This window comes from Ammodytes marinus (genome assembly GCF_949987685.1).
Source record: "Ammodytes marinus genome assembly, chromosome: 2".
Taxonomy (NCBI): Eukaryota; Metazoa; Chordata; class Actinopteri; order Uranoscopiformes; family Ammodytidae; genus Ammodytes; species Ammodytes marinus.
Genome location: NC_137231.1, coordinates 23,451,400 through 23,465,849, shown reverse-complemented (window position 1 = coordinate 23,465,849; position 14,450 = coordinate 23,451,400). Strand labels below are relative to the sequence as shown.

The window sequence follows — 14,450 nt, the reverse complement described above, 5'->3', positions numbered from 1 at the left end:
GAACTTCGCAAGTTTAAGATACGGTCCACTGTAGGGGTGTGTTATTAATAATTGGGGAATGAATATAAACAATTAAGAGGGATATTTAAGTGTTTCGACCCCTGTACTGTTTTTACTGTTACGGGGGACGCATCCCCTCCGTGCATTTCAATTAAACATTTTATAATTCATAATTCAACGCGGGCCGCCAGATATGTCCCGCGGGCCGCACTTTGAGAACCACTGTGTTAGATAGATATCGCAATAGGTCGCTGAAGTCAAAATTGCGAAAATTGTCCCACATTACCCGAATTCACCCTACCTAACATAAATTGTTTTTTGTGCTACCTCAATAATGAACAAATTATCTCAAACGTACTCATTATGGGAAAACAGGAAATACAATGTATGATTCCTTGTCCGTTAAAGGTTTCCGTAGAATTTTATGCGATATGAATTAATTTATTGAGTCAATTATTTATTTATTTTTTATTATGGCAGGTGGGGTCCTCCATAGAGTCTTTGGTGCGCAGCGCCGCAACATCGCCCTCTCTTGCTAAGGACATCGCATGACATGTCTGCGTTATTCAGAGTGAGACAGCCGCTCGGTTTGGTTCGCCTGTGGTGCTCATCCAGCTCAACAACAGCCAACCGCCTGAATGTAGATCCGCATGGGCTGCTACTACTCTTTCTCTCAGAATAACCCATCGGAATCATAAGATAAGGATCCCAGGATGGTCTTAGTGCATGTCGGATATCTGGTTCTTCCTGTATTCGGCTCAGTAAGAAACAGAGGTACGGTTTTATTACTCATATCGGTCCAAAAACTTGTGCCCTGTTTATCTTAATATTCACTGCAGCTGTTGTGGCTAGCTAGCCCGAGCTTAGCCATTGACATAGCTCGCGCTAGGTAGCCTAAAATGAACGCTCAAATTATTCGCGAAACCGACCTTGACATGATGCTTAATTAATTTGTGTCCATTGTAGATTAATATAAATCACCGAGTAATGTGGTTTTCGTAATGTAATTACGTAGAAATACAAACAAAATACCGACGCTAAAGATAAGCTAACTGGCTCGTTGGCTCAGGCTAAATCTTGGGACGGAAACATTTCTCACAAAGGATTTCACATGCACGGGGCGTGCGGTCAAAAATACCACACGTCAAAACATATTTCCTACATCGACAATCACGTCAAACAAAAAACATCAGATGCATTTAATTCGAGAGATTTTTATAATTTCAACAAAATAACTGTACATTTTGTTAAACACACGGCTCTGTCGTTTGTGTACGGTTAAAAAAATAAAAAATACCGCACAACAGACGTAGCCTTTCCAGCCAGTCAGCTTATCTGTGTCTGGATGATGTCATTTGAAGATCACCTTCTGCTAACGCTCGACGTGATTTAAGTAATTATTATCCGTGTCAATTGGTCAATGTATTTATCGAATCACGGCCAATTGACCGGGTAGCCACCTAATGTCAGTTGCCTTTTCCAATATAGTTTATTAATAAGCAATTCAGCATCTGTTTGTTTGAGGCTGCCGAAAAAAAAGACCCGAGTTTTGCGGTCACAGTCAAAAACAATGCTAAAGCTACAGTGTAACATTAATTTCATAACAGTGGCGTCAGTGATTTCATTGTGCTTTTATTTCTGTTCTTATTTCCCTGTTTCATAGTATGGAGGCTGGCTCTACATTCTGCATTTATCAGATCTTTGTCGTCCCCCCCATTGTGTAGCTAATGATCATCTGCTGCTGTGTGGTGTGGCGTGGCCTCTGCCTGTTCTCTGCATTTAGCTGTATTGTGAATCCCTTCTTCATTTCCTCTTTCCATCAGAAGACGACATTGGTATTAAAAAAGCACCCCCTTCCCAAGATGTATTCAGTCATAGACTTTTTTTTCTTCCATGTTAAGCAAACTAAAACATTAGCTAACACGTAGAACAGAGCACCTTTTTTTTGTCTTTTTTTCTGTCAAGTTGCTGTAGTAGCACCAAGTAAACATTTTAGCTCCTTTTTAGATATCAGTTGAATGTCATTGTGTACCTCCCATCCAGTCTTGATAGACAACATGCTGTAAATTCCTGTTAAGTGGATACATTTTGCATGCTCTTAAATACTGCACTGCATTGTTGAACACCAGAATTTGGCTCATCTTTCTTCTCTCCACACAAGGTGCAATGTACATGATTAAAGTGACCTATAATTGAAAAATTCAAATGCATGCAAATTGAAACCAAACGCATGCTTCTGCTATTGTTAAACTCAGCATTTCAGCAAATGCTCTCATTTGATCACTTGAAATGACTGAAGGTACACTGCACCTGCACACAACAACCTGCCATAACTGTCTCCATTTATGTGTAATCCTTTTGTTCCCTTTGCAAATTTCAAGCTTCGAATCACACTGAATTGTCAGGGCTGTGTGCCCCTTATGGGCGAATTCAAGTCTAAACATTAAAGTAGGCAAAACATGCTCACTGGTGGTTCATCACTTCCCAATTTTCCCCACTAACATAAGGCCAAAATGCTATCCATTTCACAGGGATGCCTATTTTCCTGCACTGCTAAAGAGATCCTCTATTAGTAATAACGTCTTTATTGTTTGGTTGTGGTCTCTCTTTACCTTTTGTTCTGGTAATAGTACTTTCAATGCATGGTCACATATATGATTCATAATTTTTGTTTTTTGTTTTTTCTACATTGACTAGTGGAAATCCAATGTAATCTTTCTGTAGTAAAGATGTACCCTGCTGTACTTGAATCATGTGCTGTAGCCAACACGTCTGCTCATTGGATGCCGCTTTTGTTCTTTTTAACCCTATATGGAGCATGGTGGGCCTTGCCTTCAGTCTATGTTGTTTATTTTTGTTGCATGGATTTATACTATTAGTACAAAAAAATAAGAAATAAAACTCAAATTTCACATATACTAATAATTTTCAATAAAGAATATAGTGTTTTTCCTAACCTTCAGTGTGCTTCTTGCTGATTTCCATTTATTGTCCTCCCTCTCCCTTGTCCCTACCTCCACCCCCCACCCACCCACCTCCTCCTCTCCCACTGTGACAAAGATAGACAATTTCCACGCTTCCTCCATCACAGGGCCTGAATGAGTCTATCTGCTGTCATTCATGGTGATCGTTTTCACTGAGACGCTTGAAAACGCAGTGTGCTACTTACAGTCTAGACTTGAGCCTTGGGCCTTTGACCCATGGCGGCAATGCCATCTCTTGTCTGCCCGGCTACACCAACAACTTGACAAGCTGAAAATACTGCATGAAAGTCATACTGCTAATCTTTCCGGGTTGTGTTGAAAACCATACTGCGTTTCTCAAGCGTACTCCTAGTAAATGCAATGTAGACTTTGCCGATTTCCTCATCTTAAAAAAAAAGCTCCACTGTTTACATCAGATTTGTTCATGTCTTTTACACTCAAAGCAGATTAAACTTGAACCTTGTTCTTTACGCCTTCTATAAGAACTGCTCAAGTTCCAAGATTACTTTAAAATTCACAGCTTCACCTTCTGCCAGATGGCTGTAACGGAGCAGAATATTGCATCCTTTAACCAGAATAAAAACCAAATTTGATGTTGCAATTTGTCAGTGTTTCCATAATCAAAAGGGTTTTCTAAAGCGTAAGCACTCCATTAAAACCATATTGTACCACAGCACAAGTTAGCTTGTATTTTTTCCTCCCTGTCTAGGCTCCACAGCAGTCTGTTCACCGCAGATGCCAAATAGCTGTGGTTGGAGAGAGTAAAAAAAAAAAAATGGAAAAAAAGGCATTCAAACTATTTCCTCTGAACTCCTGAATGTGCACATGGAAGAAGAACGGTTGAGTTCTATTGTATGTGTAAGACACCAAGATAGAAGGTTTTCTGTGAAGCACACTTCTGTGGTTCCATTTTTAAAGGAAGGGATTGTTCTTTACGGTTCTATAGCTAGATACTTGGCACCTTAACAGTGTAATGTATATCTTACAGACAGCAAGGGACTTAAGGTTTTACTCTGTGCACTGACCCACTGTCAGCTGAACAATTTATAAGAACTGAGTTGCGTGGAAGACCATATACTGATCCAGTGCGCTTGTCTGTGAATCAGAAGACCATGGGAGTCGATCCAGAGGTCGGAAATTAAATCTAAAGAAATGAAAGCTCGCGTTTTGTGTGCTGTGCGGGACCAAAAGTGGTTGTCATGTTCATGGTACTTGTGGTAACCATCATTTCCCCACCCCCCCAGAAGTATTTTTCACCCTAGGTAAGAGGTAGGGCTTCATTTACATGCTATATCTCACACACAACCACATACACACACACACACACACACACACACACACATATATATATATATATACTGACACCACATTTCACCCTTAATTAATTCCAGCTAATCTCCCCCCTTAGATGCCTGACAACTTCTCCTTATTCTCCACAGGTTCCCATTTCAACCGGCAGCAACAGCAGCAGCAGCACAGCCATGCTACCTCTTGTCGCCACTTCCAGTTAGGTCCTCAGGCCCAGCTGCCCATGGACTTCCCCATGCCCCACCACGGGCAGCCTCAGTCAGGCATTAACCCCCACCTGGCCCCTCCCGGCCACCAGCATGGCCCTCCGCTCCACCCGCCCCTCAACACCCTGCCCGCCCCCCAGTTCCAGGACCTCCCCGCCCCTCCTTTCCTACCTCAGGCATTACACCAGCAATACCTCCTCCAGCAGCAGATCCTCGAGGCTCAGCACCGACACATCCTGCCACCCTCCAGGTATCCACACAGCTTTTATAGGGAAGTTTAAAAAGGACAAGAAATATGGAGAGATAAAATGGGTAGTGATTCTGTCACCTCCATTAAAGGCCATTAAAGATGGTTGTATTGGAGAAACATACACATGCCGTTTTTAGTTGTGAAAAAAAAAATTCTGGACCTTTTATTTATATTCGTATAAAAGAAGACAAGTTATAGAAGAGAGCCTAAAGTGGTTTTGCCTTAAAGCTGGGGTATATGATTTCTGATTGGTCAAAGTTAATATGAGCTGTACACTTTGACCAATCAGAGCAAGGCTCGACTCTGTTCTTATTGGCTGTTGGGACTGTCTATTCACTTTGGCACGACTTTGTTGGTGTAGAGCGTGTCAGGGAGGGACCATAGGGGAGGGACCAAAGAGAACAAGTTGAGCGGTTGAGGTATTTGGAATCGAATCTCTATCCCAACTGCCATTTTCTCCCCAAATCCTCCACCCCAGCTTTAAGACAGTCCCTGTTCCAAAACTTTTTTTCCCCTTTGGAGGTTTTCAAGTGCTTGATTATTTGTCTTTTGTAGACGCACCCCAGAGAGAGTTCCTCACCAGCCTCACAGACTGCGGCCGGGCTATGAGTTTGCCCCCCCTCTTCATGTCCCCCCTCAGCCTGTGGTGCAGCAGCCCCGCTATCTGGCTGAGGGCACAGACTGGTGAGCAATATACCTGTAATAATGAAACAGTATGCACTGCCACAGAGGCAAACAATCTGAGCTACAGTATGTTTTTATTTGTCATAACAGTACATCGTCATGGTGTAAGTTGAGGCTTCATACCAACATCTTAAATGATACAAAATTATTTTCATTCCACTGAACGGGTTTATTCCAAATCAGATTGAATGGGTATAACACAGAGTTTGAAAAGAGTCCATATAAAACTCCTGTTAGAAACTAAAATGTACAATAGACACTGCACAAATCTCTTCAAATGTGAAATGAATACATCAGAAACCCAATGTGTCAGAAACCGTATGAGAAAATATCCTGTGTGCCATTGACTGACTTGTTTTTGCGTTTTTCTCTCCAGGGATCTGAGTGTAGATGCTGGGCTACCCCCCCACCAGTATCACATCCATCCGTTGCCCCAGCACTATCAGCACTACTTGACCTCTCCCAGAATGCACCACTTCCCTAGAAACAATGCCTCAACTCAAGTGGTGAGCGTTGTCTGCCTCAGTACAATCAATCATGTTAGTCTCGATGAATTCCCGGAGGGTTTCTGAGATTAGTCTCGATACATAGCAACTGGGGAGGATTTTATTTTTTATTTTTATTTTTTGGCATTTTTTATGCTTTTATTGACAGTGTAGAGACAGAGTTGAAATGGGGCAGAGAGGGGAGTGACATGCAGAGAACGACCGCAGGCTGGAATCGAACCCGGGTCTGCTGCTGGCCGAGGCCCATGGGGGGTACGCCCTACCAACTGAGCTAAGGGCGCCCCCGGGGATGAGTTTTTTGTTGAGTTTTTTTTCCTGATATCGTCTGCAGCCCTGACTCTAGCTTCTCTTTATGTGTCACCTCCCAGGTTGTCCATGAGATCAGAAACTACCCGTATCCTCAGCTGCACCTGCTGGCCCTGCAGAGTCTCAACCCCTCCCGCCACGCATCTGCTGTAAGAGAGAGCTACGAGGTCGGTGCCTTCTCTGTCTCTGTCTCTCTCTTTCTCTCTCTCTCTCTCTCTCTCTCCCTCCTCAACAGACACGCAAAACTACGCTAATCTGCCGTTCTTTCTTCTGTGACCAATGCTGTGGACAGGCTGAGTGTGTTACTGATTTTCTTATTTCCAATTACTTTGGGTTCCTGATGCCTCAAACGGCCCAACTGCTTTAATCTCATGACATTTGTTTTAATTTTAACAAGATGCAAATTGTTTTCTGAAAGGCTCGTTCCTATGTCAAGCACAACTTATTTTTTATATTTTAAATATTCCGCTCATGTATATCTGTTGCATTTGAATATTGTATTATGGAAATGTGTTTATTTAGTTTATCTTGGCAGACGTGTAGATAAATTGCTTTTGTCAGACTTTAATCTGTAACCTTGAAAGAATCAAATGATATGTCAATATGTTGTCTCCCTGGTAGGAGCTTCTGCAGCTTGAGGACAGGCTGGGCAGTGTAAACCGTGGAGCGGTCCAAACCACCATAGAGAGATTCACTTTCCCCCATAAGTACAAAAAGGTAAAATTGTTGTGTTTATAAAAAATAAATTACATGTTTATTTATATTGCACAATTCAGACACAGGGCAATTCAAAGTGCCTCACAAGGGCATAAAAATGCATCAGGATTAGACACAAGAAAATATTTAAATTGCATTTAAGAGATAATAAAATCAAAGACTGGCAGACAAATTGCGATTGATCTATTTGATGTGGCCCATTACAGACCAAGAAATTGGGCAAGAAATAAGTTGAACTCGATTTTAATGACGTGAAAGGAAAAAGGGCACAGTCGGGTTAAAAAGATTAAAGAGCGAATAGAATGAAAAAAGGGTCAGGACTCAGGGCAGTTCAAAGGTCAAACTAATTTTCGCAGTTAGCAGATCAGCGAGATAGGTCTGCAGTGTGCACTATTCAAAGCGAGGAATGAGTCATCCAGCTGTCTGCAGATACTGTATGTGAGCGGAATAAATTTAAAGATTTGTCTGCATTGAATGTGACCCAAATACTCAGGAGAGTATCATTCGGTACATTGTGAGCTAGAAGAAATAATTGAGTCTTTTCCATCTGATGTCTATTTAAAAAAAAGGAAGCAAGATTAGGTGAGTCTTTCCTTGTTGTCTGGGCTGATTCAGAGACACCCGTAGAATAAACCCAACAGCACTTAACACACAGCTGTGTGACAAGCTGTAATAATGAAGTCTGTTTGCCTGTCTGTGCAGAGAATACCCCTGGACCTGAAGATGTGTCTGGAGGAGGAGGAGCTGGACACGGACGAGAAGTGCACCATCTGTCTGTCAATGCTGGAGGATGCAGAGGATGTCAGGTACCAGGATCCGCTCATACTTTGTCTTTTCAAAGGGGAATATTTTGGTTATTCTCAACAACTGTTGAATGGATTGCAATGAAATGTTGTACAGACATTGATGGTCCCTAGGGATTAGAGTTATTTCAGTAACAAGTTTCCAACACAGCGTTCATGACAACATTCAAATACAGACTGGAAGACTCTGGTTTTCTGAAAGCTCTGATATATCTGACCAAAACCAAACAAATATGGGCGCCTCACATCAGTCCAGTTTAACAGTGTAATAAAACCCACATTCATTGGATATGGTAGTTATATTATCACGGTATTTAAATCTTAATAAGACCAACTCAGTAATTAACACCGCTCATTATGAGAACAAGTCATTAACGTGGGAATCTATGACCTAAACGCATTAGTCTTCTTGTCATAAAAAGAGAAACATTTTAATGAGTTTGTTGGGGCTTAATAGATCTTCCTTTATGCTTGTCTAGTGAGGTTTCAGATTTACATTAAATCTCTAGAGACATACATGGAATGTCACATTTGTACATTATATTTGGTTTTACATCCAGCCTCTACAATGCAGTGCACTTAGGCACTTAGTGTTGTGACCAGAATGTACTCTTAAGGTTGTTTGTGGAAAGCTAGCTGCTTTTCCTATTTAGAACTACGAGTATGGATAAACAGTCATGGTCTAAAGCAGTTTATAACCCTACATACTATATCCGCCACATAAGTTCAAAGTGTCAGGTTTGAAAATTCTGTCACAGGATTACTTCTAGCACTTCATCTTGAAAACACTGCTGGAAGACAAAAACAACATAAGCGTTTCACAAAATCTTATGATGTCCAATGTTGTGATCGGTCTAACTATGTCATTTTATTAAAAGTAAAAGATGAGAGAACAAAAGTAGGTGAAAAAGTCAGGGATGTATCTGCTTGTATCTAAAAGAAGATCCCGTGATAGTTCGGTTATGCCTTTTGATTTATATAATTATGCAACATGTTACGGTGAGTACTTAAAAATGATCTTTTCATCGAAGCATTCATCATTCACGTGTCAGGTATTATGGTCTGAGAAGACAACTGTGAGTAGAGCATGTATACCTCTAGTTCTGTTCACTCTCGGAATTAAAAGGCATCCGAGATGATTGAGTAAAAGTAGACAGCTCAAAATACACTCTGAAATGTGTCTTTTAACTGTATTATAAAGCACAGATGTAGATGTTAAGCAGCAGTTGCAGTTTCCCTGCATATAAAAGGGAGTTGGGAAGAGAAATGTGATCACAACAAGTAATATACTGCGGACCAGGCGGGCACACAGCTTTTCTAGAGAGATGTATGTAATGAAGATGTATGAAATGAAAAAGAATAGATGAAATATAAAGTGAGAGTAGAAACCTCATATTCAAACATCTTTTACGTTTTTTTTTGTCAATTTCACTAATTGTAAAACACAGTGTTCTGTAAAACATCACTCCATTGCTCATTTATAATAAAACATGAATTCTAAAGCAGTATGTAATGGCTGTGTTTAATATGAGCTTTGTAAATGAACAATTAATCACCACTCTGACGATTAATAATGATGATTGAAATGATTCCCTATGATGAAGGTTTGCAGATACATGCCATGATTTATGCTATGGGGGCTATAAATAGCCACGGCTGTGCGTCACAGCCGTGTTAGTGACAGCTGCTTTGGCACTGGACAACTTCAGGTTGTGACCCAATCGGTGAAACCACTCTTCTTCTTTACTGTTCTTGCCATTGGCAGGTCTTTAATGACTGGTATAGCACACATATTGATATACAGTGTTAACAGTTGTTCAAAGGCATTTCTACCTTCCCATTTTTGGCAGACTGTGGGTGTGAAATCAGGCTTGTGAACATGTGCCTGGTTACACAATGAGTAACACTCATATAAAAAAGTCACACATTTATTTTTGACGCCCTTTTTTTGTGTCCTTAGGAGATTACCCTGCATGCACCTCTTCCACCAGGCATGTGTGGACCAGTGGCTCGCCACCAGTAGGAAATGCCCCATCTGCAGAGTGGACATTGAGACCCAACTGACCCCCGACAGTTGATAGCTCCTTTTCGACCTCTGCAGCTTTGGATCTGGTCTTATTAATTCTCCATTGCCTCCCTCTTGGGGGGGAGAGGGCGGAGCTCTGCCAAACCAACCATCTTCCCGTTCTCTGCATCACTCAACGAGCCTGTCTCCGGAGACAGCTATGACGGAGGGATGAACAAAGCACACGCGCCCACAACACAACGAAGAGGATGGGGGGTTATGATGGGGTTGATGCATTGATAGGTGGCTGGACTCGAAGGTTGGTTGAATTGACTTGGATGTAAAAGGTAGGAGCGGGCATGTATGGACAGATGTGCTGAGGCCTCACACGACTCTGTCAGATTGTGTACCCTGTGTACGTTTCTCCATACTGCCACCGAGAGAGGACACTGATCAGTAACCCTCCCCAGCTCAGTGTGGCGTATTAAGGCCATTTCCTTGCCACTATATCTATAATCTCCCCCCCCCCCAGGCCTGTGAAAAATCCTTTAAGCTGCACTCTGCCCAAGCCCTCAGCACATCTGTACAGAATATTATCAAATGATTAGCATGAGGTTGTTTGGTGTGAACTCTAGTAGCTGAACGCTTGTGGTGTGTTGGAGTATAGTACTTGCAAAGTATTTAAAGAGTAACAGTGTTGTGTAGCAAGCAAAAGCTTTTGAGAAATACTGTATGTGTGTGAAAATATAACCGTATGGAGAGGGTGACCACAGCTCTAAGAGAGAATAATCAGTTGGTTAAAATCATAGACAATGAGGAAAAGTGCTAGTTGTGTTAAAAAAGGCCAAAAATCCCTCTTTCTTGTCTCACATGGTTTTTGGATTTACAGTTAGTAGATGCCATCAGAATTGATGCTGAACACGCTAACTGCAGGCATGGCTTCCTGTGAATCTGTGTAGTGTCGTAGTCGGGCCTCTATAATCTAGAGCAGAGGCCTCAGATGTGCATGCTGTATGGCAGGCTTGGGCTGTGTCGTTAATATTGTGGAGCAGTAGAAAACAGGGACTGTGTCTGTGCATGTGAACCGTATACTATGACTCTGACGATCCCACTCATTCATAGAGGAGGACAGGAATGCACCCAATACCCCCCTCTCCCCCCACACCTCTTCCCCTATCTCATCCCGGGTAGACCAAAGTTGCCCTTAGACACCGATCTCGGACCAATGTAGCATTTCTCTCCTGATGCTTCGAGGTCAGGATTCAAACAGCTGCTAGCAGATCCGTGTCTAACTGCAACTCCTTTGTGTTGCCTCACTCATGGCATGATCATGACGCGAGAGGCTGGCATGGGCTTGAGGTTGCAGTGCCTGAGTCTTTGCCATCAGAGTGAATACACTCTTGACATTTGTATCACCTATTTACCAGAACCTTATTGCCTATCGAACAAGCACATGTGATTTCTATATACAGTGAATCGCCTCTGTTGTGTATCAGCTCCTTTACATTTCAATCTAAGTTCCTCCCTCTGTTTTTTTTACAAAAAAAAAATGACTGTATGGTGTTACAGGGGAAATACAAACTAGTTTGCCTGTGATAAGTGCTAGAATATGTATGATTGTCCCCCACGCCCCGCCCCTCATGGTAGAAGTGTATGGTATTGCTAGAACAACTGTGATACTTTCAGTGATAGAAGCCGTTTGCTCTGTATCATGCATGAACCATGTCGGCGTAATTCACTTGAAGGAGGGTGAAAGGGAGAAAAAGCCATCCATTTGAAAAATACCAAACAATTTTTCTTCTTATAATTTTTTCAATTGTCTTTTTTTTCTGCCATTTTTATTTCTTTTCCTTCTTACTCGTAATTATTTAATTTTTTTCGCTCACATGCCAATTTGGACATGGTACTAATATGCCGAGTCCTTGTCCATTTTAACCATAGTGAAGAAAAAGCTGCAATGCTGCAAAAACATATTTATTGTTGTTATAATGTAGCTTGTGTTTTGTAAATGCACTATAATATGGAGTTGCCTGATTTTTTTGGTTTGGTTGGTGGTGTGGGTTCTTGTCCTAGATTTTGTGTTTCTCATCAGTTCCAAGTATTTCATGCTTCCTTGTGTATTATTCGAGGGTAACTTGACTGTTTGTGTTGCGTTTTTTTTCTTCTTCCTTTTTGTATGAAACCTCCATCCAAAAAACTACAGATGGATGAAAATGGAGGTTTGCTAGTTCACATAGAATGCTGTGATTTAAAGATGCCTTAAGTATTTAACAATCATTATTTATTACTAACTGTAGCTAGCTAGCTATTGTGGTGAAATATTTAATGTCTATCTCATAACTTTGCAATTTAATCAATATATTTATTTAAAATAACACAAAATATAAAAAAAAATGAATACCTCATTATGCATTGGTCGGTGGGGATGCTTTTGCATGCCGTCTGTGTTTTGTTTTTCAGAGGAGAAAAAAAAGAAACTTGTTGAAATTTGACTTAGGGGGAGGTGTTTCCCAACACGCTTTCTAGCCAGCATGGTGCTGTTAATCTGGATTACATTCCATTCATATCACTACTTCATTTTACTTTCACGTTCATTTGGTGTTTTCAATATCATCGCAGCTTTGATCCAAAGCAGTTGACGGGGCACCACCCCTTTTGTCTTACTATGGCTCCACAATTAACTTGCTTTTGTTATACATTACTGCTTTCTTCCCCATAATCAGTAATATTTGATTTCATTTTTGATTTATATATATATATATTGTTTAATTTTGGACAAATTCAATATATTTCAACATATCTGGATCTCAATTTAGTGCTTATTATTTAGGACCCCACATAATGAGCTGTATTATTTGTTCTTATGTATTGCTGGCAAATTGCTTTGTGTGGGATTTTGGGAAGTATCTAACATGCTAACTTGAGCCATTGGTCTTATTGAGCAAATTTCTGGTGTACTGTGGTTATACAATATAGATAGCGTGTTTTCACATCTGGGTATAATAAGCTAACTACGTTTTTCGGTGTGCATTTCTTATTAATACTCTACTAATCCTGCAAATTATTATAACCTGTATCGGATTGGAATGACGCTGGCTGGTCTTACTATTATTATTTCAGTATGTGCTCTCACTGGCCTTACCCCATGTCCTCCACAGTGTACCCCATTACTCCAGAGCGAACTGGACAGTAGCCATAGTATTAACTCAAGCTGATGAACCGGAATGAACAGTAGAACTTACAAGCACAAGCTTTTTAATGCATGTCCTTCTCAGGTTTTCCTATGTGTATGTGGGAGTAGCTCTGTAGATGTGTTTAATATGATGCTGTACCTTCTTGAATATTTCAGATGTTTCTTTGCTGCTGAAAAAAATGTTGATTATTAACCTGCCAGTGAAAAAGGGAAGTGGCCATCTTTGTACAACACACTGCTGTTTTGCTGTAACCGCGCAATGTTTTATGATCTTGAGTATTTTATAGAAAAGTAGAAGTATGTATCAATAATATGAAAGCAATAGCTAAATCATAATGAAGAATAACCTGATCAGTGAATATTGTGGAAAATCTTTAGATTCACTCTGGGTGGATTTTGTACTGTATTTATTACTAATGATGATGCAAAAAGTTGCATAGCTTAACCCAAACTGTTCTGTCTCTTTTTTATTTATTGTCTTGTATATGATCTTTTTGTATGTGTTTTTCAAATAAACTGCCTAAAACGCTGACAACTGATCAAATGTGTGGTATTATTTGGCATCTTGTTATAATTTCATTTAAAATGACTGATTAAAAGAATTGTCAACAGTTTGACAACAATGTCATGTATTGGCCAATTTCAGATTATTAGCAAATACTGGCTGATGACTAAAGGAAAAACCTGAATAAATGAGTTGAGAAACAAATTCAGATTATTTCCCTGCATGGTACAATTAAGCATTTAACATCCAGTCATGGTCTTTGGCATGTTTTAAAAATGGTTAAAAAATTCCTGTTTGATGTGATGTGATTTGAAAGAGGTTTCAATATCACTTGTCTTTATATAGTATGTAATGTATGTACATTTTATACTGTTTCTGCAGCTAATATTACTGTTTAAGAAATCAACATAAGAAATTACACAATATTTGCATCATCTAATGCAACTATGACAAACTACTGTCAATTTAACTTCAAAAAGAGACAGACATTTTTTTTAGAGGGTGTTGTGGTCTTGCTAGAGCTGTTTCACTACCACCCAGAATTAATTAGAAAATATTTTGCAGCTTTGAGCGGCTATTCCACTGAAAACCTCATGCTGCCATAAGGTTTTTGTTGGACTATTTCTTGGCTTTCTTTTCCACATGCAGGTGTCAAGTGACAAGCAGAGTGTAACATGACCTGTGGTGGCAAGACTTAACCTAACCCATAACCACAGCCGGCCCGAGGCATAAGCGAACTAAGCGGTCGCTCAGGGCCCCCGACCCTAGTTTGTGTGTTTGATATTAACATCATATTATGCAAATGTAAGTTATCATACAAAAAAAGGAATAAAATGTTTTGGTCTAGATAATTAATAGCCTAAAAATGTAATCAGTTCATCTGGGAGGTAATCCGAAATTATCTGATCATGTCACGTTCACATCCATGCACAGTGTGTATTGAGTTAATTTAAAAACTATTGGAAATGGGGCTGCCCTCATTT

The 14,450-nt window shown here is 40.4% G+C and overlaps 1 protein-coding gene across 3 annotated transcripts; it reads left to right on the top strand.

Annotated features, from left to right (window-relative positions):
* Positions 1 to 584: 584 nt before the first annotated feature.
* ark2cb (arkadia (RNF111) C-terminal like ring finger ubiquitin ligase 2Cb) lies at positions 585 to 13,489 on the top strand. 3 transcript variants are annotated; one of them, XM_080044223.1, is made up of 8 exons: positions 585 to 774; positions 4,424 to 4,748; positions 5,304 to 5,432; positions 5,809 to 5,938; positions 6,307 to 6,393; positions 6,866 to 6,961; positions 7,664 to 7,767; positions 9,725 to 13,489. In XM_080044223.1, exons 1-8 carry the CDS (start codon positions 714 to 716, stop codon positions 9,840 to 9,842), a joined length of 1,050 nt encoding a protein of 349 aa, XP_079900349.1. In that variant the 5' UTR covers positions 585 to 713; the 3' UTR covers positions 9,843 to 13,489. The 3 variants fall into 3 exon arrangements, with proteins under 3 accessions (XP_079900349.1, XP_079900348.1, XP_079900347.1); XM_080044222.1 differs by having other exon boundaries at positions 6,307 to 6,411; positions 6,878 to 6,961; XM_080044221.1 differs by having other exon boundaries at positions 6,307 to 6,411.
* The last annotated feature ends 961 nt before the right edge of the window (positions 13,490 to 14,450 follow it).

What these genes read in the sequence shown, in the direction of transcription:
- ark2cb (XM_080044221.1), top strand. Translation starts at nt 714, where the DNA reads ATGGTCTTAGTGCATGTCGGATATCTGGTTCTTCCTGTATTCGGCTCA. An exon ending in CGGCTCAGTAAGAAACAGAG is followed by an intron (nt 775 to 4,423) that starts GTACGGTTTTAT and finishes TATTCTCCACAG; the next exon opens with GTTCCCATTTCAACCGGCAG. An exon ending in CTGTAAGAGAGAGCTACGAG is followed by an intron (nt 6,412 to 6,865) that starts GTCGGTGCCTTC and finishes TCTCCCTGGTAG; the next exon opens with GAGCTTCTGCAGCTTGAGGA.